This window comes from Podarcis gaigeae (genome assembly GCF_964106915.1).
Source record: "Podarcis gaigeae genome assembly, chromosome: 4".
In the NCBI taxonomy this organism is placed as follows: Eukaryota; Metazoa; Chordata; class Lepidosauria; order Squamata; family Lacertidae; genus Podarcis; species Podarcis gaigeae.
In genome coordinates this window covers 88,793,949-88,817,787 of record NC_139677.1, presented here as the reverse complement: position 1 = coordinate 88,817,787, position 23,839 = coordinate 88,793,949, and the positions used below count along the sequence as shown (strand labels likewise).

Here is a 23,839-nt window from a genome sequence, read left to right as displayed (position 1 = left end):
GCATGGAAACGCCGTTTACCTTCATGCCACAGGGATACCTATTTATCTACTTGCACTGGTGTGCTTTCGAAATGTTAGATTGGCAGGAGCTGGCAACGGGAGCTCACCCCATTGAGCCGATTCGAAATGCTGACCTTCCGATGAGCAAGCCCAAGAGGCTCAGTGGTTTAGACCACAGCACCACCCGCATCCCATGTTAACACTTAACAGCACAGTCCAATGTGTGTTTCCATGGAAGTGGAAGTTGCACTCTGCGCAGCTGGGTTAACTCACAAGTAAATGCCTTTGGATTGTGACCTGAATGACTAAAATGCAGGGTGGTTCACCAAGTTATATCTGAGGCATAGTTTGCAGTGAACAGAAACAGAATCTTCTAAACCCAGGGCTTTTTTTTCCAGCTGGAACTTGCCAGAGGTCACTTCCGGCCCTTCTCAGGTGGCTATTATAAGAAAATAAGGGAGGTGTTTGTGGTGAGTTCCAGCACCTGTTTTGTAGAAATATAGCACTGTATAAACCTTTCATCTGAAAACATTTTAGATGTATAGGGTCACATTAGTTGGTACCACCACAAGCAAGGGTTGGTAGTCTGAAAAATAAATCCGGAAGCTTTCTTTCTTTGAGAAGGCGTGTTCTACGTGAAGTTGCTCTCCATGACTGTCTCTTAGGCACCCTGCACTCAGTGTCCTCTTGCTGAAATTCTTAACCATCTTAATCCCACCTCCTTCTGGGCTGCCAGTATAGTTTGCGTTCCAACGTCCTGTACCCCTGTGTGAGACTTCTAGAAATCCTTTCCTCCAGTGCTCCCACTTTATTTAAAGACTTTTACTTGGGGGGGGGAAACCCTCTTACTGTCCCATTTAGAGATTGAAGATGCAAATTGAAATCTGGCATCAGTGTTGCTATTGGTTTTTGGCCTTGCCCTTGTACTATAATGCTCACTCCAATTCTCCAAGGACTGAGAAGTTACAGAGGTTCAGTTTCCCTTAGAAGACAGCCTCTGGAGGCTTAGGGTGTTTTCTAATATTTGAGGGTGTTTTGTTTTTTTACAGATATATAGGTATATATCTGAAATGTTCCAACCGAGAGCCAGATCCATTGCTCCACAAGTCTATGCTTCAGTCACAGCTAGCTTGCCCTCATCCCCTGGCAAGAGAGGAGGAATAAGCATTGAGTCCCAAAATTGCACAATCATGAGGTGGAATGAGACTATTATGCCAGGCAGCCAACACAGGAGTGAGGAGGATTGGACAGAGGCTACCAGTTCTGCTAGTGCTGCCAGCACTTCTGGGCACCTTTCACCCACCCAGGGAGCTGAGAGTTTTTGCCACCCTTCTACCCTCTCTTCAATGCCTTGCCATATGGAAGGGTCTGGGGAGATCCTTCCTCAGAGTGAGGCATTCTGAATGTGGTACTCAGGCAAATGACTGCACCACCACTGCAACAGCTGCAGCAGAGATAGGCTGCTTAAACTTGGGGGAATACTGTTATTCACCGCTACATATTTATTTCCTGATTCTGTCCTAAATAGCCTCTGTTCAGTATACCTGAAGGATTGTCTCAACCCCCATCATTCTGCCCGGACACTGAGGTCCAGTGCCGAGGGCCTTCTGGCGGTTCTCTCGCTTCAAGAAGCCAAGTTACAGGGAACCAGGCAGAGGGCCTTCTCGGTAGTGGCGCCCGCCCTGTGGAACACCCTCCCACCAGATGTCAAAGAGCAAAACAACTACCAGACTTTTAGAAGACATCTGAAGGCAGCCCTGTTTAGGGAAGTTTTTAATGTTTGACAGACTATTTTAATATTTTGTTGGAAGCCGTCCAGAGTGGCTGGGGAAACCCAGCCAGATGGGTGGGGTATAAAATAATAATAATAATAATAATAATAATAATAATAATAATAATAATAATAATTACTATTATTATTCCTGTCCAGATACAGGCAAATTCCCTTTATGGGGCTCTCTGCTAGACCTGCCTCCATCCTACCAGCCTTTCCATATAGTTGTGAGCAAACAGTTGGTTGATGAGCCATCCAAATGTCACATACTTTCAACGTAAATACGTTCTCTATTTTTTTAAAAAAAGATACATCCTCATGAGAAAAACAGCTGATTTCTCCATTTTCACACTATTATTACAGCTGACAACAAAATCATATGATAAAAAGCAAGGTTGATGAAACCACTGATCTGTGTAATCCAATCCTTTTCTCTGAATCAAATACATGTGGTGTTGCTTTTCCTAATATTTTATTGAACAGCAAGTAAACTTGGCACATTTTTTTTTTTTTTGACAGGGGAAAAAGCAGGAAACAAATTACTTCTTCTGTGGTACTGTAGAAAAGCAATGGATACTGTACATATAGTTTTTGGCAGTTTCCTGCATGTCAGAATATAGCAAATAAGTAAATCTAATATTGGGGGGGTAGTTTTGCAATGGATGTTGTAAACGTTCCTTTCTCCACATTTTCCATTTGTTAATTTATAAATTTATGCATTTTACATATCATAACACATCAGTTATACAATTGTCACTGTTTATCTTACACTTCCTCATGCCTCCCTCTGTGGGGTCTTTTTTAGTCCTTTTTAAGCTGCATCTCCTTAATTACCACCCCTCTTCTGCTTACCAGTATTTTATCTGCTGTCATATTGCTAATCCCACTTGGAAGTTTATTTGATTTGTTATATTTCTTTAAATATTCCCATTCTTCTTTTATATCCGACTCATCTTGATTTCTTATCTTTGCAATCAACATTGCTAACTCCGCATAGTCTATTAGCTTATTCTGCCAGTCTATTTTTGCAGGACTATTTTGTCCTTCCACCTTTGGGCATAAATTATTCTGGCCGCTGTTATTGGATAGAGGAAAAGACTAAATACTTTCTTGGGTATTTCCCCCTCTACTATGCAGTGGTACCTTGGGTTACAGACGCTTCAGGTTACAGATGCTTCATGTTACAGATTCCACTAACCCAGAAATAGTACCTCGGGTTAAGAACTTTGCTTCAAGATGAGAACAGAAATCGCACGGTGGCGGTGCGGCGGCAGTGGGAGGCCCCATTAGCTATAGTGTTTTTATTGGGTTATGATTTGATATGTTAATTGGATTTTTTTAGTGGAAAATTAATAAACTCTCTAACAAAAGAACGGTTTCAGGTTAAGAACGGACCTCTGGAAAGAATTAAGTTTGTAACCAGAAGTACCACTATACTCAATAAGAACATCTTTGGTTTCTTGGGAAATGAGACCCTTAACATCTTTTTTTTAGTTCTGAGAATATCATCTCCCAATAAATACTCCTTGGCTTTCTTACAACCCCACCACATGTGTATAAATGTCCCTTCAATCTCTTTGCATTTCCAACATAAATTGGTTCCCTTTTTATACATTTTTACAAGTTTACTAGTGGTGAGGTACTATCTATATACCATCTTTTGCAGATTCTCTTTTAGAGTATAGCGTGCCAAGAAGTTCATTGTTTTTCCACAATTTCTCCAAAGAGGCCATATCTATGTTGTGTCCTAGGTCAATTGCCCATTGAATCATAGAGACCTTTGTCATTTCTTCCTTTGTTAATGTCATTTGTGCAGTTGCTGCACTGCAACCCTGCTCTTTTTCCAAATGGGAGGAATGACTGGATCTATCTCCCTTCTCCTGGTGATAACCTGTAAGGTAGGTTAGGCTGAGACACAATGGCTAGCTCAAGGCGATGTTCATAATGCTTCAGTGGAGATATAGACTTTATTTTTAAAAATATATATATATATATTTTTATTAAGATTTTTAAACATAAATGCAAATATAATGAACAATGTAACATATATCATAACATAATTTCTTAACTTCTTTGGACTCCCTCACGTCTCCCGCTCCCACTTGCATCATTGTCAATTCTTGCCCGCAATTTATCATCTTGTTTACATTCTTATGTCCCATTCATTTAGAATATAATCTAATAATTCTCCCAAAGGTTTATGATTTTTCCTCAATCTCACTTATCATCCTAATTGCATCTAATTTAGTGGTGGTCAATTATTTATGATCTAGCCTCCATCTTAACATTCAACCAAAGTACAGTGCTTTTTTAAGTAAATCTTAAATTTCTTCCAATCTTCTTCAACCTTCTCTTCTCCCAGGTCTCGGATTCTGACGGTCATCTCAGCTAGTTCCATATAGTCTATCAGTTGCATCTGCCACTCTTCCAGTGTGGGTAGATCTTGAGTTTTCCAGTACTTAGCGATGAGTATCCTTGCTGCCGTTGTTGCATACATAAAAAATGTTCGGTCCTTCTTTAACACCTTCTGGCCGACAATACCCAAAAGGAAGGCCTCTGGTTTCTTAGTGAAGGTATACTTAAATACCTTTTTCAACTCATTATATATCATTTCCCAGAAGGCCTTCACTCTAGGGCAGGTCCACCAGAGGTGAAAGAATGTTCCATCATTTTCTTTACATTTCCAACATTTGTTATCAGACAAATGGTATATTTTGGCAAGTTTAACTGCGGTCATGTACCATCTATATATCATTTTCATTACATTTTCCTTCAAAGCATTACATGCAGTGAAGTTCAGCCCATTGGTCCACAACCTTTCCCAGTCCTCAAACATGATATTATGCCCAATGTCCTGTGCCCACTTTATCATAGCCAATTTAACCATTTCATCTTGTGTATTCCATTTTAACAGCAAGTTATACATTCTTGAAAGTACCTTAGTCTTAGGTTCTAACAGTTCTGTTTCCAATTTCGATTTCTCCACCTGGAACCCTAGTGGAGATATAGACTTTAATCTCTCATATCCAAACAGGGATAGGGAAGCTGTAGCCTTACAGTGTTGTTGGTCTATACCTCCTATCAGCCTCAGTCACTAAAGCCAATGGTAAGAGATGATGCAAATTGTTATCTAATAATTGATGGGGGCAGGTAGCAGTTTCATTGTACCATACTGGCTCTCAACATTGTTTTCTAAAGTAATGGTGTATCAAGAAACATGGCAAAGCTTCATTAGACTTCATCTAATCCTTTCAGCCAGAGATAGCAGGGATTGATATAGCATATATGCTATGCCGCAAATCTATGTTTCTGGGTATGGTCAAAGGCAGGGAAGTACAACATGTGGCCTGAGGGCCACATTCAGCCTTGATACCTTTTTTGGTGGCCCTCAGTAACATTTGATGCCTCCCCTTGCAACTCTTGCACTGCCTTCCCAAAGCTAGATAAGCTGACATTGTCCTAGAGTCCCCCAGTGAAATATACTCAGAGTCGAGAGTGGATTTCATGCTCTTTATTCAGCTCATAGTGGTGAGGAGGAATGAAAGTCCCCTCAAAGTATCTGCTTTATATACATTATTTACACAATGGGCTGCACATGATTGGCTAATTCTGGTAATTCTCCTATAGGCCAATCAGGTTGTGGATTCACTTCCATCTGGAGCTGGATTGGGTAGCTCCTGCAGACCAATCATACTGCTGCATTCTTCTAGGGCCAATCAGACTGCTGCATTCTGAATCCTATTGTTCTAGGACCAATCAGACTGCTGCATTTTGGATCCTATTGTTCTAGGACCAATCAGACTGCTGCATTTTGGATCCTATTCAACTCAGTACATAACACCCAGCCTCCTTTCCAGAGCCTAGCTAGTGCTTTCCCAGCTTTAGGAATAAGGTGGGAGGGCTCTAGGACCCAGACAGAGCCTCATGCCTCCTTCCCAAAGCCTCACTTATCTGGCTTTGGAAGGCAGCATGAGGGCTGGAGGATGACATCAATTTTTGGCCAGGCTCTCACCCTCCTGCACAAGGCAGGTTCAGTGTTGAGGTACTCTTGCAGTGTTGAAGTACTCTTGCACTTGGTATGAAAAGTTGGACCACCCTAGTCTATGGAAACTCCAGACAAGCACTCACACACTCACCTCTTACTTGTCCTCCAAGATTGGAAGCTTACATTTTTTAAAATTTCAATTAACCACCGTTTGTGGCTCGAGGACCCGAACCCCGCACAGTGGAATGAAACACAAGGACACGTGATATAAGGTTAATGGGCAAGAAAAGGCCACAACTTTATTGATTACAGCAAGTGAAAAGGTATTGGCTTAGGCATTGGATTACGTCAGCTGACTCCACCCACTTGGAGAGGGGTGAGTCTAAAAAACAAAGGGGGGGGTTATTCACCAGTAGGTGGAGCCTGTTGATGCTAATCCAACTATAGGCTCTCCCCTGATGTCACCGAGGGTCATGCCATGGCCTCCCGCCAAGCAGGCATCGGACAGAATACACGACTGCCAGATTCCTTTAACAGAATACCCAAAAATTGAAGGCGCAGGCAATGGCCACACCTAGCCCTTCGACACCATGACACATTATTCCAATGCCTAACCTACCCACCAATACCACAAAAGTTGTGACGATTGCTACAAGGTAGGCAAAAAAAAAAAAAAAAAGCCTAATGCCAAATGGAAAAATTCCTACCAGGCCCCCTGGACAACCAGGGTGACCAACCTAAGGTCCATAGCAAGGCCAAAAGAAAACTGGAAATCCTGCTCTAAGGGAGTGGAGGGTGGGTGACTCGCGACGGGACGACAAAAAGTGAGGGCTGGAGGTTGGCGTCGCAGCAATTCAGGCTGCTGTACATGCCCCCTTGAAGGCACCTGGTTGGGTGCCTGGCCGAGGGCGGGGGCGCCAGCCAGGTGAGTGGGAGGCAGGGGGCAAACGCCCCCCTGCTTGAGGCGGAGTCCGGCTCCCAGCCACAACCACTCCCCTCTCTTGCAGGGAGGAGAGTCTTTATGTTATGTCAGAACCCTAAACTGTCATTAATCTTAACTACACTTTGCTTAAATGAGCCACATTCATAACCCATGACTTGACTTTGGCTTGTGCCAAACAAACCATAGTTTAGATTAACTGCAGTCTGTCTGGCTAATAAATGATGAAAGCAAAGATTTCTGGACGCCTCAAGCCTACACCGGGGGAGGAGTGTATGAGACCAAGGCTCACCTAGGTTTTTCCCCTGTCCAGACACAAGTAATTGCAACCACTGAGTTGAGCCATCGTTTTATCCAGCACAATGCTGTCTGCTGTGGCAGGCAATGGCTCCCTGAGGCTTTCTGCAGAGGCATTCGGCCCTGTCACCGATATTCTTTAAATGGAGACTGAACATAGCACCTTATGCATGCAAAGCATGTCTTCTTCCATTGAGCTATGGGTTTCTGCTTCAATCCTGCAACAGTTCTGAGCCTGGCAGCAGTCAGTCATGCTTTCATAACCCTGAGGTTAGATTACTGTAATGCACAGTAATGGAGCCCAACAAGGAAACGTATGCAACGTGATTAGATGGAATGGACTCGGTTGTCAGCAGTTAGTACTCTTGCAATCCATCCTTCAACTTCCACATGCAACATGCAGCGTGCAGCCTGCCTGACCTTTCCATGCCCCCTAGATTTTCTCTGACACCTATCTACCCTATCTGTGGAATTGCTTAGAACGGAGACCGTGTTCACATCCCAAGTTAATGGTTGCACATTTTTCATGACAACGAGACTTTCTCCACCCAATAAATCTCGAGAACTGCACCCAACAACAAAGCTGTAATTTATTTTTTCCTCTGTAGGGTCATAGAGTATATTCCTTTGATGTGGCAGGTTTCGGGACAGGTTTTGTTTTTGTAAGAAAACAGCTCCTAATTCTTCATCGGAGGTGATCAGTCTACTAAAGGGTTAGGAGGGACAGAGCGGGAAATTTCATTATATGCAGATGACATAATGATTACCTGCCAGGTAATCTAAAGAATCATCTTCTCCCACAAGCCACTGCCTGAATGTTACCATCTCTCTTCTACAATTAGGTGGGTGATGACTGGAGGGTGGGCTTCTTTGATAATGGTGTCTCATATTTTTCAATAGGGACAAATGTAAGGTTCTGCTCTTAGTCAAGAATTAAGCAGCTGCACAAATATAAGATGGGGGACATCTGGCTTGCCAGTAGCACATGTGGAAATGATCTAGGGGTCTTATTAAACCACAAGCTTAATGTGAGTCAACAGCGTGATGCAGCAGCAAAAAAAAGCCAATGCTCTTCCAGGCTGTATCAACAGAAGTATAATGTCCACATCAAGCAAAGTAATAGTACTGCTCTATTTTGCCTTGGTCAGATCACACCTGGAGTACTATGTCCAGTTCTGGGCACCACAATTTAAGGAGGGTATTGATAAGTGGGAACGTATGCAGAGAAGGATGACCAAGTTGATCAAGGGTCTGGAAACCAAGCCTTATAAGGAGTGGTTGAGGGAGTTGGGTATGTTTAGCCTAGAAAAGAGGAGACTGAGAAGAGATATGATAGCCATCTTCAAATATCTCAAGGGCTGCCACATGGAAGATGGAGCAAGCTTGTTTTCTCCTGCTCTGGAACCAGTGGATTCAAGTTACAAGAAAATCAAGTACAAACACAAAAAATATTTGGGACATTAGGAAATGTTTTAAATTATCAAAGCTTTGGAAGGCACTGGGAATTAAAATAAACAGAATTCCAAAATTATATTTCTTGTTTTAACTGCTTCAGATTACAAAAGAGCTTACAAAATAATGTGGTGTGTGTATGTGTGTGTGTGTGTGTGTGTGTAAACACATTTTTATAATATTATTTTATTGCTGTGCATGCGAGGAGGGACTCCAACTCACAGTAATGGCTATTTCTGGCATCAATAATAAATTCATTGCCAATGTAAATCCTTTTGTATACATTCTTCTGTAATGCTCAGCAAAAACATGTTTCTCTTCCAATGTTTGCCTTTGGCACCAGAGGTGTCCCATGTGGTCAGCCATCTGCCCCCATCAACAGTTAAGCCACTGCATTTTGCACCAGTTGGAGCTTCTGGGCCATGCCAAAGGGCAGGTCCACCTAGAACACATTGCAGTAATCCAGTCTCAAGGTTTCCAATGTCTGGACCACAGTGGCCAGGTTACACCAATCAAGATACAGCCATAGCTGAGATACCAGACACAGCAGGTTGTCACTGCATGAGCAATCAAATGGGTTCTGCTGGTGCATTTTTTCCTACGGGACCACCTCTCCTGGTATGTCCCCGAAGGACCTTACGGTCTTCAAACAAAAACATCTTGGAGGTCCCGGGCCACAGGGAGGTTAGGCTGGTCTCAACCAAAGCCAGGGCTTTTTTGGCTATGGCTCTGATCTGGTGGAATGTTCTGTCACAAGAGACTAGGGCCCTGAGGGGCTTGACATCTTTCCACAGGGCCTGCAAGACAGAGCTGTTTCACCAGGCCTTTGGCCAAGGCACAGCCTGACCCCCCTCCTTTGGTAATCCTCACATAACTCTTGCCCAATGGTTGCCATTAATTTGATTTGAACTGATTTTATAATGTAATGATTTTAGAATGTTGTATTATTTTACTGTTGTGAGCCGCTCTGAGCCCGGCTTTGGCTGGGGAGGGCAGGATATAAATAAATTATTATTATTATTATTATTATTATTATTATTATTATTATTATTATTATTATTATTTTATTGTTCAGCTCCTTGATCTCATGAGGAGCAACCCTTTGTGTGAAATCTCTGTCTCCATGTCATCGGCTAATGCTGGTATAGACAAGAAAGTGCACGACGTGATAAAAGTCAGCATACTGAATAAGTTGCACTACATATTATGGGATGGGACAGGATCTCAGTTGGGCCTGCATTTCTCAGGAGTATCCCCATGGTTTTTATACAGCTTAATTCTACCTTTAGTTTCTCTGGCTTCATTTAGATAATGTGCTGCCTAACTATAATAAATGAAAATAATATGCATTAGTAGCCAGAGCTCATTTTCATCTTCATGCTACACTGGCATAGAGTGTACTATAAATCATCTTTTGGCTATATACAATTAATTCCCTCTCCTTTCCCCATCTGCTTTTACTTTGTACCACTGTCTGTTTTTAGATTTGATTTGCTAAGGTCACCATTAGATTCCAGTTGAACAGTTGGTGTTTAATCTTAAAACATCTTTTTGATGGTAAAGGTGTACTTTTCAAAACTGAGAGACAAACATTCCGGGTTGTTGTTTTTTTTAAAGCCTTGCACATTTAACCTTCTAAGTTTTAAAATACTATTTCACTTCTTTGGAGAGTTTGGACCTCCTGTATTACAGAAGGCAAGGGGATAAAAATGAGTTTATTTTAGCCTTGTTTGAAAGACTGTCAAACGCAATTGGCATTTTCATCATTGTCAGAGGCTCAGGAGCAGAGGCACAGGGAAGAGAGGAAATGGAGAGCGAAGGGGAAGAATCTGAGGGCAGCGTAGGAGAAGATGACAGTGGCCCGAGAGATTCCATGAGCCTCTCCAGCGAATCAGAAGATTCACAGAAGGGGGCGCCGGTGGCCAGGGCAAGGGGGGTCCCAAGGGGGACACTCCAGAAGCAAGGGGCCAGCGGGGACTCCCAGAGCAGCAGTTGGAGATCAGGACCAGCTTCCCCACCAGAGTGTAGTGGGGGGGAAGAGTCCCAGGTATCGGGGCCAGCGTCTCCCCCAGCAGGGAGAGAAGATGAGTCAGGGCTGACCACGCCTCCATCGGTGAGTCAGGGAACGGAGGGGAGGTCAGGTCCAGCTAGCCTCCCAGAAGAGGGAAGCAGTGACAGAAGCAGTGTAACCGTCAGGAGGAAGGTCACTGGGTTGGCGCGAGTGCCAAGTTCAAATGTACAGGCGCGCGGGACAGCAGAGAACCCGGATTGGGAACCAGGTCCTAAAGCCCGCCGGAGGCAGGGGGAGGAGTCAGGGGACTCAGCGTCAGAAGAGTCCAGAAAGGGGAATAGCCAAGCGGACAGGAGGACCCAGAGGAGGAGAGAGCAGAGGAAGAGGTGGAGCAGGGCTAGAGTCTTAAACTGGTGTCAGAGGGGAGGAGATTCAGACGGAGCTTCGGCGGTCTAGGGTTTAAGACGTAGAGCTGCGCGCCACGGCTTTGAAATAGAGACTGAACTTCAATAAAGACTTTTGTATATAACAACGACCTGGCGTCGGTCCTCTGTGAGCTGGGACCTTGGGGCAGCTCTGACAATCATTCTTAAGAAACATGGGGGAGACGGCCCGTAATTCCATTTGTGAGGTCTTTGAAAGATGACTCCACAGTAGTTATCTGCATTTGAGATGATTCTGCATATGCTATTTCAGGATAAAAACCTTTTTTATAATTTTCAGGATAACTGTTCTTCCAGATGGGAGCCTCAGAATCCTGAATTCCACCAAATCCGATGAGGGAAGATATGTATGCCGAGGTGAAAATGTATTTGGTTCTGCAGAAATAGTTGCTTCAGTGTTTGTTAAAGGTAAGACGTGGCTGTTTGTTGCATTTATTTATATTTCTATACCACTCCCCACCCTATAATATACCCCAAAGTGGCATAAAGGTGGTTCTCCCCAGATACGCTTTCAGATTTTATATATATATATACACATACACACACACACACACATACAACAAAAAACAATTTCAAGATTCAAATATCGAGATTACTCTTAATATCCTGACTTCTCCCCATCCCTTCCATGGGTCCTAGTGATAATATTTACAACTGCATATCAATACTATCCAAGTTTTATCCTTCCAAACTGTCCATACTTTCCGTTTGTTTACAAGTGTGGTTAGAATCCTGCTAGCGTTTTAACCTGCTTACAATGGTCTTGTAAATAAATTGTAAACTTTTCCCATTCTTTTTTAAAGCTCTTCTCCTCCACTTTCAGATTCTTCATTTATCAAATTATACAGCCCTGTACCTTTAGATCTCAAAACATAAAATTACTATAGAGAGAGAGAGAAAAAAAATCTACATTGTGAGATCTAAAGGTACAGGGTGGTCTACTTTGATAAATAAAGAATATTTAAAGGTATAATCTAGTTGGCCACTGTGAGAACAGAATGTTGGACTAGATGGGCCATTAGTGTAATCGTTGTCCTTGAGTTGCCTTTGTTTTTATTATGTATTTGTGTGTGTGTGTGTGTGTGTGTGTGTGTGTGTGTGTATACAGTTGTACCTCTGGTTAAGAATTTATTTCGTTCCGGAGGTTTGTTCTGAACCTGAAACTGTTCTTAACCTGAAGCACCACTTTAGCTAATGGGGCCTCCCGCCACCTCCGCACGATTTCTGTTCTCATCCTGAAGCAAAGTTCTTAACCCAAAGTACTATTTCTGGGTTAGTGGAGTCTGTAACCTGATGCATCTGTAACCTGAAGCGTCTGTAACCCGAGGTACCACTGTACACACATACACACACACAAAAAATACATAATAAAAACAAAGTCAACACAAGGACAAAGATTACGCTAATGGCCCATCTAGTCCAGCATTCTGATCTCACAGTGGCCAACTAGATACCTTTGAAAAGACTGCAAGCAGAAACTGAGTACAGCTGCACTCTGCCCTCCTGCAGTTTCCAGAAACTGGTTTTCAGAAGCATGCTGAAACCCACTGCCACTCAGTGTAGATAATACATTTCTGCTGGTCCAACAATATAAGGCAGCTTTCTATATTCCTAGCCTAGCACACCATGCCACACATCCCTTTTGTCTCTTCAGAGCCCACCAAGATAGACCTGTCTCCTAAAAGGACCGAGCTGACAGTGGGAGAGAGCATTGTCCTCAGCTGCAAAGCCATTCATGACCCCACCTTAGATGTCATGTTCCACTGGATTCTGAACGGGCAGCCTATCGATTTTGAGAAAGAAGGAGGACACTTTGAAAGCATCAGGGCGGTGAGCATGCTTCAAAAATCCATTTCTTTTCGAAGTGGGGGGAGAATCGAATGGAAAAATGGTTTGTTGGAGAGAGGTCTTTTCATCACAGAAATATCTCATACATGACCGGAAGAAATGTAATTACAGTCAAGGGCTTTAAAAAGAAAGAAAGAAAAAGAAATGTTAGCTCACTGAATTAAGTATCTCATTTGTGTTAATTGAAGCATAGGAATATTTACTTTAGTCGAGAAGGAAATAGCCGTGAATCTTTACGGTGTAGCTATTGGTGAGGCATTCATGAGCCTAGTGAGAGAGAAAAAAACCCATGCCTTTTTTTAAAAAGTAAATTGTAGCCTCATCTGCATGGTCCATGAAAAGCAGGATTATACCACTTTAATAGCCAAGGCTTCCCTCAAAAACGCCTGGGAACTGTAGGTTGATAAGGGTGGTTTAACAGTCTAGCCCTCTTCCCATGGAACCCTGGGAGTTGTAGCTCTGTGGGAGGAATAGGGGTATCCAAAAACTCTCAGCATCCTTTACAAACTACAGATTCCAGGATTCTTTAGGGTAACCCAAGACTCTTTAAAGTGCTTTAAATGTTTGGTGCAGATGAAGCCCACACTTATAGCAAACATTTGTTCCTGGTATGTTTAGACTAGTTCAAAGAGAAGTGCTAACAGAAAGCTGGTTATGTTGTCTTAGTTATTACAGACAAAATACAATTGATGGAGTACATTCAATTTCATTTATTTTGTAATTTTCTACGCCATTGCAAAGGTTATGTTATCCAATGTTTAATATGCAAGCTAAATACTGTGCATTTTTTTAGCCATTAAAATAATTTAAATTCATCAAATTAATCAGAGTGATTAATAAAGCTGGTTGTAAACTGGACATTATTTAATCAATGGGCAGCCTTTGTAAATGTCCTTTTTTGCTTATGTAAATGAAGTCAGCAAACCTCCAGCAAACTAGGCATCATTCTAGAAGGACCTGTTATCTTGATAGTACCACTTTTAGATCTTTGAAAGGACTCCCAAACAAGGGAATTTCTGGCACAGTGTGCAATTGTGTTGTTTGTATTGAAGATCGGTTTTCTGTTAAATGTGTTCCTTGTTGTGGAAAAAATTTCAATATGGATTATATATTTGGGGGAGGAAATATTTTTCTAAGTTTCCGCCCATTTCTAGTCACCTACAATCGGTCCAATGTAACAACTAGCGATCCTAGATTGGAACCCATTTTAAAAGAGGCCCATTGCTGTATTTTGTCATTGGAATGAGGAGCTTCAATAAGAAGGTTGGGCGTGCTTCAGGGCACCCTCTCAGGGTTATTTGCAATGCTGTTTTCTATGTGCAAGTGGAACAAACTTTGGCTTGTGCAATGGGACTTCACCTTCCTCTCCTCCTCACTGGAGTCTTCTGTGGGCCTTCAAAATCTTCTCCAGAGCATTGGATGCCCCTACCTAGCAGCTTCTGCAGGTAACAAGGAGACTGCAGGTGGAGGAAAGTCCAGTACACTCAAGTAACAGGGGATTCCATCCTCTGAACAGCCTTAATGGTGCCCTGGACTCCCAGAAATCTCCCAGAGTCCTTTGCAACAGGCAAGTGTCCATGACAGATGTGCAGGGACACTTCTGCTGACAAACACTGGTAGGTAAAGGATGCCCTGAACGTGTGTGAAAACCAGTACCCTACCATTTTTGCTTCTTCTTTTTTACTAGCTTTAACTTTCCAGTTACTTTTTTTTTTTTAAAGTGGAAACTATTTAACTTTAAAATGTCAGGAAGACTAAATGAAGTTCAGTAGCAACAAGGTCCATATGCATAAAATCACTTGTCAGAAAATGCTGTACTAATTAAGTAGTTTTCATGGGATGTGGCAATGCTCTCTAAAACGTTCCTTTTCAAACCACAATGCTTTAATTGGAGAATTCCTGCTAAATAAATGCTGTGACTCATCCTGATTCCTGATGGTGCCTGACGGCTTTGCCAGTGATATGGAAAGTGAAAAAGGAGCATTATTTTCAAGACAACTTATAATATGACCTCCTAGTGGTGCAGCAATAAGACTGCTAGCACATTTGCAAAGCTAAGCAGGGTCTGGTGTAGTTTCAAATTGGATGGGGGACTGCTTGTTCAGATTTCTGCATTGCAGGAGTTTGGACTAGATGACTAGGTTATACCACCTTCCATTGTCACTTATGGGTTCCCTGATGACCATGCTTTTCTATGGCAGTTGCTTAGCTGTGCTCGCTACGGTTGGTAGCGACCACCAACGAGCATGGACAAAATCCATCTGTAAAGGCTTCTCCATTCATTTGCCCCTGCATGTGGACTTCCAACCTGATTCCCACCCACCCCAGATCCTGTCTATGTGGTTTTGGCCTCCAAAATGACCAAAATAGTCCAGGGAAGGAGTTTCCTGGCCACTATGGTAAAGTAGGAAGAGCCCCAATACAGCATTGGCCCAGCTAGCAAAGCCAATGATCAGAAATTAAGGGAGTTGTAGTCCCAAACATCTGCATGGCACCATGTTGGCTGCCCTAACAAAAAAAACCAACTCTTAAAATATAGCCCCATTGAGTCTCCTGTATATACTAGTCTGTAGCTGGTTAAAACAATAACAATAATGTATTTATATGCCACTCATCTTATTGGGTTGCTCTATGTGGTTTACAAAAAAATTAAAACATCAGGCCCAGTAAAGCATCAAACATCAAAACTTCCCTAAACAGGGCTGCCTTCAGATGTCTTCTAAAAGTCAGATACAGTCATACCTCATGTTACGTTTGCATCAAGTTGCACGTTTTCAGGTTGCATCCCCCGGTGACCCAGAAGTACCGGAAAGGGTTACTTCCGGGTTTCGCCGCTAGAGCATGCACAGACGCGCAAAATGATGTCACGCGCATGCGCAGAAGTGGCAAATCATGACCCGTGCACACACAGACGTGGGGTGCGTTCTTTTCAGGTTGCGAATGGGCCTCCAGAATGGATCTCGTTCGCAACCAGAGGTACCACTGTAGTTCTTTATCTCCCTGACATCTGATGGGAGGGAGTTCCACAGGGCAGGTGCCACTACTGAGAAGGCCCTCTGCCTGGTTCCCTGTAACTTCACTTCTCACAGGGAGGGAACTGCCAGAAGACCCTCGGATCTCAGTGTTCGGGCTGAACGATGGGGGTGGAGATGCTCCTTCAGGTATACAGAGAAAGAACAATATGCTAAATCATATGATTACTGTATATAGAGCATGTCATCAATGCATGGCAAAGCCAGAGCCATGAACACTCCTGGATGGGTGTCTTTGGGACATGGAAGAAGAGTTGTACTTCCTCTTCTTTGCTGTTGGCTTCTCTTTCAAGATCTGTGAATAAGAGCAGAATCAAGGGCTGAGGTATTTTTGTTTTGTTTTGCTGAGATATTTCAGAATGCCGGGAGCTGCATTCTTCCAAGTCAGACCATCTAGCTTGGTAATATCTTCACTGAATATCCAGGGTTTCAGGTGGAAGTCTCTCTCAGCCCTGGGCTCCTTTGGAAGGAAGGTTGGAAGATATGTTTAATAAATAAAATAAACTGAATTCCTGGGTTGAACTTGGGGTGCATGCAAAGTTTATGACCTACGGCCTTGCTGCTTAGAAGAAGGACAGGTCAGAAACATACACATTCAGTGGACACTCCAGCTGAAGCCCTTGTTTATCTTCTGATTTCTAAACATGTTTCAAGAAAACAACAGTGTGGCGATCACACAGGGTCCCCGGATGTTTGACGGTCTATTGATCCCTATGCCACCACTGTGAATGCTTCCCCGCTGCCACCAACCCGTTTCTCTCAGGTACACACAGAGTCCAGACAGTTGTTAACATTAAACCGAACAAATAAGTTTATTTTATAAGCATTAACAAGTTTATGGTTTCCGATAATTTTTCCTGTCAGTTTCTTAATCTTAGGTTCTTACCGGCCTATACCTTCCTAATAACTTCTAACTAATTATCCCAACTGTCTATCTGACTCCTCGTAACAGATTCTCTCACTCTCTCACATCAGCCTATCCCAACCCACAGATGTATCCTCACTCTCCCTTCTCTAACACCCAACTGACTCCACAACAACAACACTAACTCTACCTCTAACTCCTCCCTTTGGGTTCCCACTAGCCAATCACTTCACACTCATTTAACCCTTTCCTTATGACCCAGCATGATGTCACCTAGGAGGGCAAATGCCACAAATAGCATGCCTAATTTTCATTCCACAGAGTGGATCATACAGTTTGCAACCTGCCAAGCAGAGCGGACCTACCAGCAAAGTTGTGGGGCCAGGAATCAGAACCTAGTGGTGAATGGTTGGCACCTGTGACTATGTTCTCTGCCTAAGAACCATCCTTTCTGATGCATTTTGTTGGAATAAGTGCATCCCAAAAGATTCTGTTATATTGCTCTTATCTTCCCCCACCTGAAAAACTATTATTCACCCCCTTTCCATCAGTCTCCCATTTAGGTATGTAGGCTGAATACCCATTTGCCTTCCAGAGGAGAACATTAGGATTCGTTCACTGTGAACCTCCTCTCAGAGTGCCAGCTACAATTTTTTAAAGGCACCGAGGCAATAAAAGCAGACAGTCACTGTATATATATGATACTTTTATTTGCTTTAACAACAAGGCACGCATTAAATGTAAATTATTCTCAGAGGGAAAGGGAAATGTGGACCGGTTTTGGTCTTACCCTTTAACTATCTGTGGTTTTATATCGAAAACATTAATCTTCTCGAATACACTATATTTCATGGCTAATCAGCGATGTCGTGCTAGACAAGTTGCAAACTTTGCATCCCCAAGCTGGCACCTTGCTAAAGTGAAATATAGTGATTCATCACATCTTCAGAGTTGCAATGAGCTAACTGGGTTGAAAAATTCTGGAAGTCTGCAATGGAAGCATGGGAATTGCTGTTCTGTATTTTTCTCGTGCACAATTGCCTTAGACAAGTGCCAACAGTTCTGTCAGGCTTGATATACCCAAAGAAGAGTTATGTTATTAGTGGAGTATCACCTGTGCGTGAGAGAGTGTTTGTGTGTTTCAACACTTATTCAGAGTTTGAATTTGCCAATTGTCTGTAAATACTAGATCTAAAAGGCGCAATTGAATTCAAAACACTGGTATGAAAAAGTGATTGCATCATCCTATTTTTCCAGCTGGTAGGAGCTTCCACGGATGGGCTATTTATTGTTAAACGGTGCGTTGGGTATGAGAAAGAATACTGCAGATATCTAGCGTCTTTGCATTATCTGCTTGTTTGCAAATATACAAGCAGAATACTTTAGAAGCAAGCAAGCCCCTAAAATAGGCAATGCAACTACTAATCTTGCGACAGATTCATAAAAAAGCAATAGATCCCCTAGGTTTGATCCACCCCAGTTAAAATGCCAACTTCTCTGTTAGCCCCCTCTGGCAAACTGCTTCTCCTTCTGCCACATAGATGTCACCAGTCTTGAACAACTTCCTGCATATAGGCTGTCGATTTAGAAAAATCTAACTAGCCACCCCCTCACATTGAGGAACTAATCACCCCAGACCATTATTAAACAATCTGTTGAAACAAAAGAACCATGACATGGGAACTAGATGATCAGGGTTGGAGCCAACATCATTTCATGTGATCACAGTGACCAAGGACTCAGCCAGATTGGTAAAGAAAAATCATTTTATGTGTCTTGTATATGGGACGCAGGTGGCGCTGTGGGTTAAACCACAGAGCCTAGGACATGCCAATCAGAAGGTCGGCGGTTCGAGTCCCCGTGACGGGGTGAGCTCCCATTGCTCGGTCTCTGCTCCTGCCAACCTAGCAGTTCAAAAGCATGTCAAAGTGCAGGTAGATAAATAGGTACCGCTCCGGCGGGAAGGTAAGCGCCGTTTCCATGCGCTGCTCTGGTTCACCAGAAGCGGCTTAATCATGCTGGCCACATGACCCGGAAGCTGTCTCTCAGCCAATAAAGCGAGATGAGCGCCGCAACCCCAGAGTCGTCCACGACTGGTCCTAATGGTCAGGGGTCCCTTTACCTTTACCCATGCACATTATGATAATGTGACACCAGGTGGTGCTGTGGAGTTCCGTTTTTGCCAACGCGATTTCTCATACAAAGTTTACAACGCGTTTTCCTGCAACGCTTCTTTGATGTGTCTAGATCCAGCCCAGGCAGGGGGGTGGATGGAACAAGGAGTGCTGTTGCAATCAGGAAATTTCTGTTAAGTATGGCTGTCATTGGCCGTTTTGCACAGACCTTTTCCATTGGAGCAGTCAAGTGTACAGATATGAAGTCACTGCTGTTCAGAGTGTGCCTCTGAACATCAGGTGCTGGGAATCAGAAGTGGGAAGAGTGCTGTTTGGCACTCAGCACCTGCTTGCAAGCATCCCATAGGCATCTGGTTGGCCACTGTAAAAACAGGCTGCTGGGCTAGTTGGACACTGGCTTCATCCAGCTGGGCACTTAGAATCATAGAATCATAGAGTTGGAAGAGACCACAAGGGCCATCGAGTCCAACCCCCTGCCAAGCAGGAAACACCATCAGAGCACTCCTGACATATGGTTGTCAAGCCTCTGCTTAAAGACCTCCAAAGAAGGAGACTCCACCACACTCCTTGGCAGCAAATTCCACTGTCGAACAGCTCTTATCTTACTGTCAGGAAGTTCTTCCTAATGTTTAGGTGGAATCTTCTTTCTTGTAGTTTGGATCCATTGCTCCGTGTCCGCTTCTCTGGAGCAGCAGAAAACAACCTTTCTCCCTCCTCTATGTGACATCCTTTTATATATTTGAACATGGCTATCATATCACCATAGGGGCGTGGGTGGCGCTGTGGGTAAAACCTCAGCACCTAGGACTTGCCGATCGCATGGTCGGCGGTTTGAATCCCCGCGGCGGGGTGCGCTCCCGTCGTTCGGTCCCAGCGTCTGCCAACCTAGCAGTTCGAAAGCACCTCCAGGTGCAAGTAGATAAATAGGGACCGCTTACCAGTGGGAAGGTAAACGGCGTTCCGTGTGCTGCGCTGGCTCACCAGATGCAGCTTGTCACGCTGGCCACGTGACCCGGAAGTGTCTGCGGACAGCACTGGCTCCCAGCCTATAGAGTGAGATGAGCGCACAACCCTAGAGTCTGGCAAGACTGGTCCGTACGGGCAGGGGTACCTTTACCTTTACCTTTATCATATCACCCCTTAACCTCCTCTTCTCCAGGCTCTTATGTTATGCTCTTATGTTCTACTGTGTACGTGAAATAGTACTGTGTGAAGTAGCCTATTTTGGGGAGCAAAACAAAAGAAGCACCTTGGGAAAGCAACTGGAAATCACAGAATCATAAAATCACAGAATTGTAGAGTTTGAAGGGACCCTGAGTATAAATACAACGCCCTGCAATGGGGGGATCAAACTTGCAACCTTGACAAATGTAGGATAGAAGGACATAATACAAGAAATTTGAAATTCTAGGTCTGAACCTATTTCAGAAATGCTACGAATCCGTATCCCTTTGGAGCCTAAAGTTTGATTAAATAAAATATGTTGTCATAGAAAGTGATCTGGAAGCGACAATGATCACCATGGCAAAAAGTAATAATGGCAAATAACTGAAGAAAAAGCTCGTCTACTACTTTTTAAAATGGATTCCAAACATCTGTCTATGGTGTGTAAATGATCAAATCTATTATAGCAGAATCGCTGTGGGTTAAACCACAGAGCCTAGGGCTTGCCAATCAGAAGGTCGGCGGTTCGAATCCCTGCGACGGGGTAAGCTCCCATTGCTCGGTCCCTGCTCCTGCCAACCCAGCAGTTCGAAAGCATGTCAAAGTGCAAGTAGATAAATAGATACCGCTCCGACAGGAAGGTAAACGGCTTTTCCGTGCGCTGCTCTGGTTTGCCAGAAGCAGCTTAGTCATGCTGGCCACATGACCCGGAAGCTGTATGCCGGCTCCCTCGGCCATTAAGCGAGATGAGTGCCATAACCCCAGAGTCGGCCACGACTGGACCTGGGTCACTTTACCTTTACAAATAAATCAGCCTAATAAATTTATGGAGAAATGGGTGTTCTTTCTGATAGGTTAGAATAACAAGTGCAATGATAATGTAAAGCAATTACCCCCCCCCCCGCACCCGCGCGCACCGGAATTATTGTGAATTTTATTTGTAAATTTTGTTCAAGAAAGAATGCAAAAATAAAAATAAATGTGAGATAGGAGGAAGTGAGAGAATTCGGTTTAAATGAAGGGTGCATTTTATCAAGGACCCTCCAAAAAGAGGCAAACCATTATTCTAAATATGGGTGTCAAGATCCTGCAACTCTAGTGTAATATGATTCATGACACTATCAGCAACATTTTAAGAAGTGCATGCTCAAACTGCAGAATGTCCAGAAAGGGTTTAGCAGGGTGGTGAACAACCTAGACACCAAGTCCTATGAAGAACGGTTGAAAGAGCTGGCATGTTTAGCTTGGGGAAGAGAAGTTTCAGGTCATTATGCTGTTTTTAAATCATTTTCCGTAACCAGGTTTCTAGGGATTCCAGACAGTGAATCAGAGAGTTGCAAACTAATAAAGAGAGAGAGATAAAGTACATTTAAAACACACAAAAAAACTCTTTGCAATGGATGGTAATGATAAACTGTAAGTACGGTGTACATTAAGATGTAATTCAGTAAGAAAGTCCCCAGCATCAAGCTCATAATTTTCCCTATTAAATGCTGAAAGGGACAGTGTGTTATTGTGAGTCAATACAGCACAACGTTTCTAAGAGCTCCGGTTGCAATTTAAGAAGCTTATCATCTGCCACTCTGTAATTTTTTAAAGAAGCAGATAATGACATAGTTATCCTGTCTTGGCTTTAAGCAGCACTCTTTTATGGGGCATTGAAAGATGCCGAACTCAGCAGCTTGGCTTACAAGTACAGAAAAATGCTACTGCATTCTCAGTTCACAGCATTAAAACTGGCTTTTCTCATAATGCCACTCAAATATACATAATAATAAATAATCATAATCACGGGCTGATGGGTGAATAGAGCTCCAGTCTAAATATAGCAGTCAGTTCCCTCCCTGTTATCTTTTTCCAACTCTCTGAGCCCCCAGGCTCATATATAGATGGGGGAGGTATTCAGTTCAGTTCACAGCTGAAGGCAAATCTGCCTAGTCTGAATTTCCCGAAACAATATGAGAACTGAAGCGAAGCCTTCCTTTGGAATTTGCACTTCTCTGAATTTTGCAATGATAATAATAAATTTTATTTATACCCCGCCCTCCTCAGCCAAGACTGAGCTCAGGGTGGCTAACACCCAATATTAAAACAAATTGATTGAAATACAACTTAAAAACAAGATTGAAATACATTAAAACATTAAAATACAGCCTCGGTTCACCAGCCACGTGACTGGTCCAGGGTGATCCAAGAAGTTCAAGTCTGAATGGGGATTTGAACCCTAGTCTTCTAGGTCCTGCTCCAACACTCTTAACCACTGGTGTCTGTAACATGTGTGTTGGAGGGCAGGGTTACTACCATTAATGTATTGAGTTGGAGATTGGAATAAAGACTTCCAAAGTTCTCAGTCAAAGCTGTTCCTCCATTTTACAAAGAAAGATTTGTGATGTTTTTTAAGCTGGTGCTATTGTATTGCTTTTTCCTCTCTTTCCAGCAAGCATCCTCTGCAGATTTAATGATCAGGAACATTCTTCTGATGCATGCTGGGAGATATGGCTGCAGGGTACAGACCACAGCAGACAGTATATCAGATGAGGCAGAACTTCTTGTGAGGGGTGAGTATGCTAATAGCAGCGTTTGAGGACACGATAAACATAAATGATCCTGCAAAGGCATTTCAAGGCATTCTTGCCTTGTGCTTGGTTCGTTCCTTCTCTCTTGTATGTATCATTTATGTGACATTTTCCCTTTCACAATTTTTGTCTCTGCAAACAAGGAGCACGTGGTCAGAGTTTGCAAAGGCTGGTGACGAACAAAATAAAAACTGACAGAGGGGATAACTTTAATAGTCTCGGTGATCACACGGGAGACTCAAATGTCTGGTAGACGTAGAGATCAATTCTATTGATAATTTCACCTTTTCTTTTGGAGAGGGCTTCTGAAAAACATTGCTCATCCTTCGGAATGATTTTTGGTTACAAAAAGTAGGTTCTAGCTATAAACATGCACATTAAAGACTCAAAAGGAAGAAAGACCATTGGCCACCTTCAACAACCTTCCCTCTAGTTTCCAGGAATCTTGCCGAACTAACAGGGTAAGTGGACACCATGCCAAACCACACTGGAAACATTAGATTTATTACATTTATCTTCTAAGGAACTCAAGATCAGGGGTCAGCAAACTTTTTCAGCAGGGGCCGGTCCACCATCCCTCAGACCTTGTGGGGGGCCGGACTATATTCTGAAGAAAAAAAATGATGCAAGAGCACCACAAGCCCCAGTAGCTGCCTACCTGTGTCTTGCAACCGGTAGGGGCTGGCAGCGGCAGCGGAATGATGAGCGGTGCGTGAAAGGGCTCCTGAGAGGGGCTGTTTAAAATGTCGGTCGCTCGAGCGCAGGTGCTACTGGCACCAACAAAGCCCAGCCCCCTTCCTCCTCTAGGCAGGGCAGGGAGAAGCCAGGTGGAGGGAGGGAGGAGGCTCAACCGTGAGAAGGAGAGGGAGGGAGAGGGAAAGAACGTGCATGCTGGCGATCCACACGGCGATTCCCGGACTGTCTGTGGGCCGGATGCAGAAGGCAATTGGGCCTTCGTTTGACTACCCATGCTCAAGATGTTGTACAAGGTTCTCCTCGTCCCCATTTCACACTCCCAACAACCCTGTGAGGTAGGTTAGGCTGAGAGATGAGACAGAACAGTTGGCCACACTGAAGTTGGCTGCAGGGTTTTTTATGACCTGCCAATGGAGGTTAGCTGAGCCAGGAACGGTCTGGCAGACGGACAACGCCACCTCATTCATAGTGATGAATTGGGGACAAGGTATGTTTCTCTACCTATCATTTCTGGATTTTGACCTTAATGCGCTTGGATACAGCTTGGAAGGTTTTTTGATCCAACATCCTGATACTTTTCCGCCACCAATTAATGAAATATCAGCTCTGTTCCCACTCTTT

The 23,839-nt window shown here is 43.4% G+C and overlaps 1 protein-coding gene across 4 annotated transcripts in view; it reads left to right on the top strand.

Annotated features, from left to right (window-relative positions):
* Nucleotides 1-23,839, top strand: part of CNTN5 (contactin 5) — a 701,719-nt gene that overhangs the window by 623,928 nt on the left and 53,952 nt on the right. For all 4 annotated transcript variants that reach the window (XM_083736193.1, XM_083736191.1, XM_083736192.1 and 1 more), the window contains 3 exons: nucleotides 11,183-11,310; nucleotides 12,557-12,732; nucleotides 22,384-22,504. In XM_083736193.1, the coding sequence (XP_083592319.1) occupies nucleotides 11,183-11,310; nucleotides 12,557-12,732; nucleotides 22,384-22,504 (425 nt within the window). The remainder of the gene's footprint in view (nucleotides 1-11,182; nucleotides 11,311-12,556; nucleotides 12,733-22,383; nucleotides 22,505-23,839) is intronic.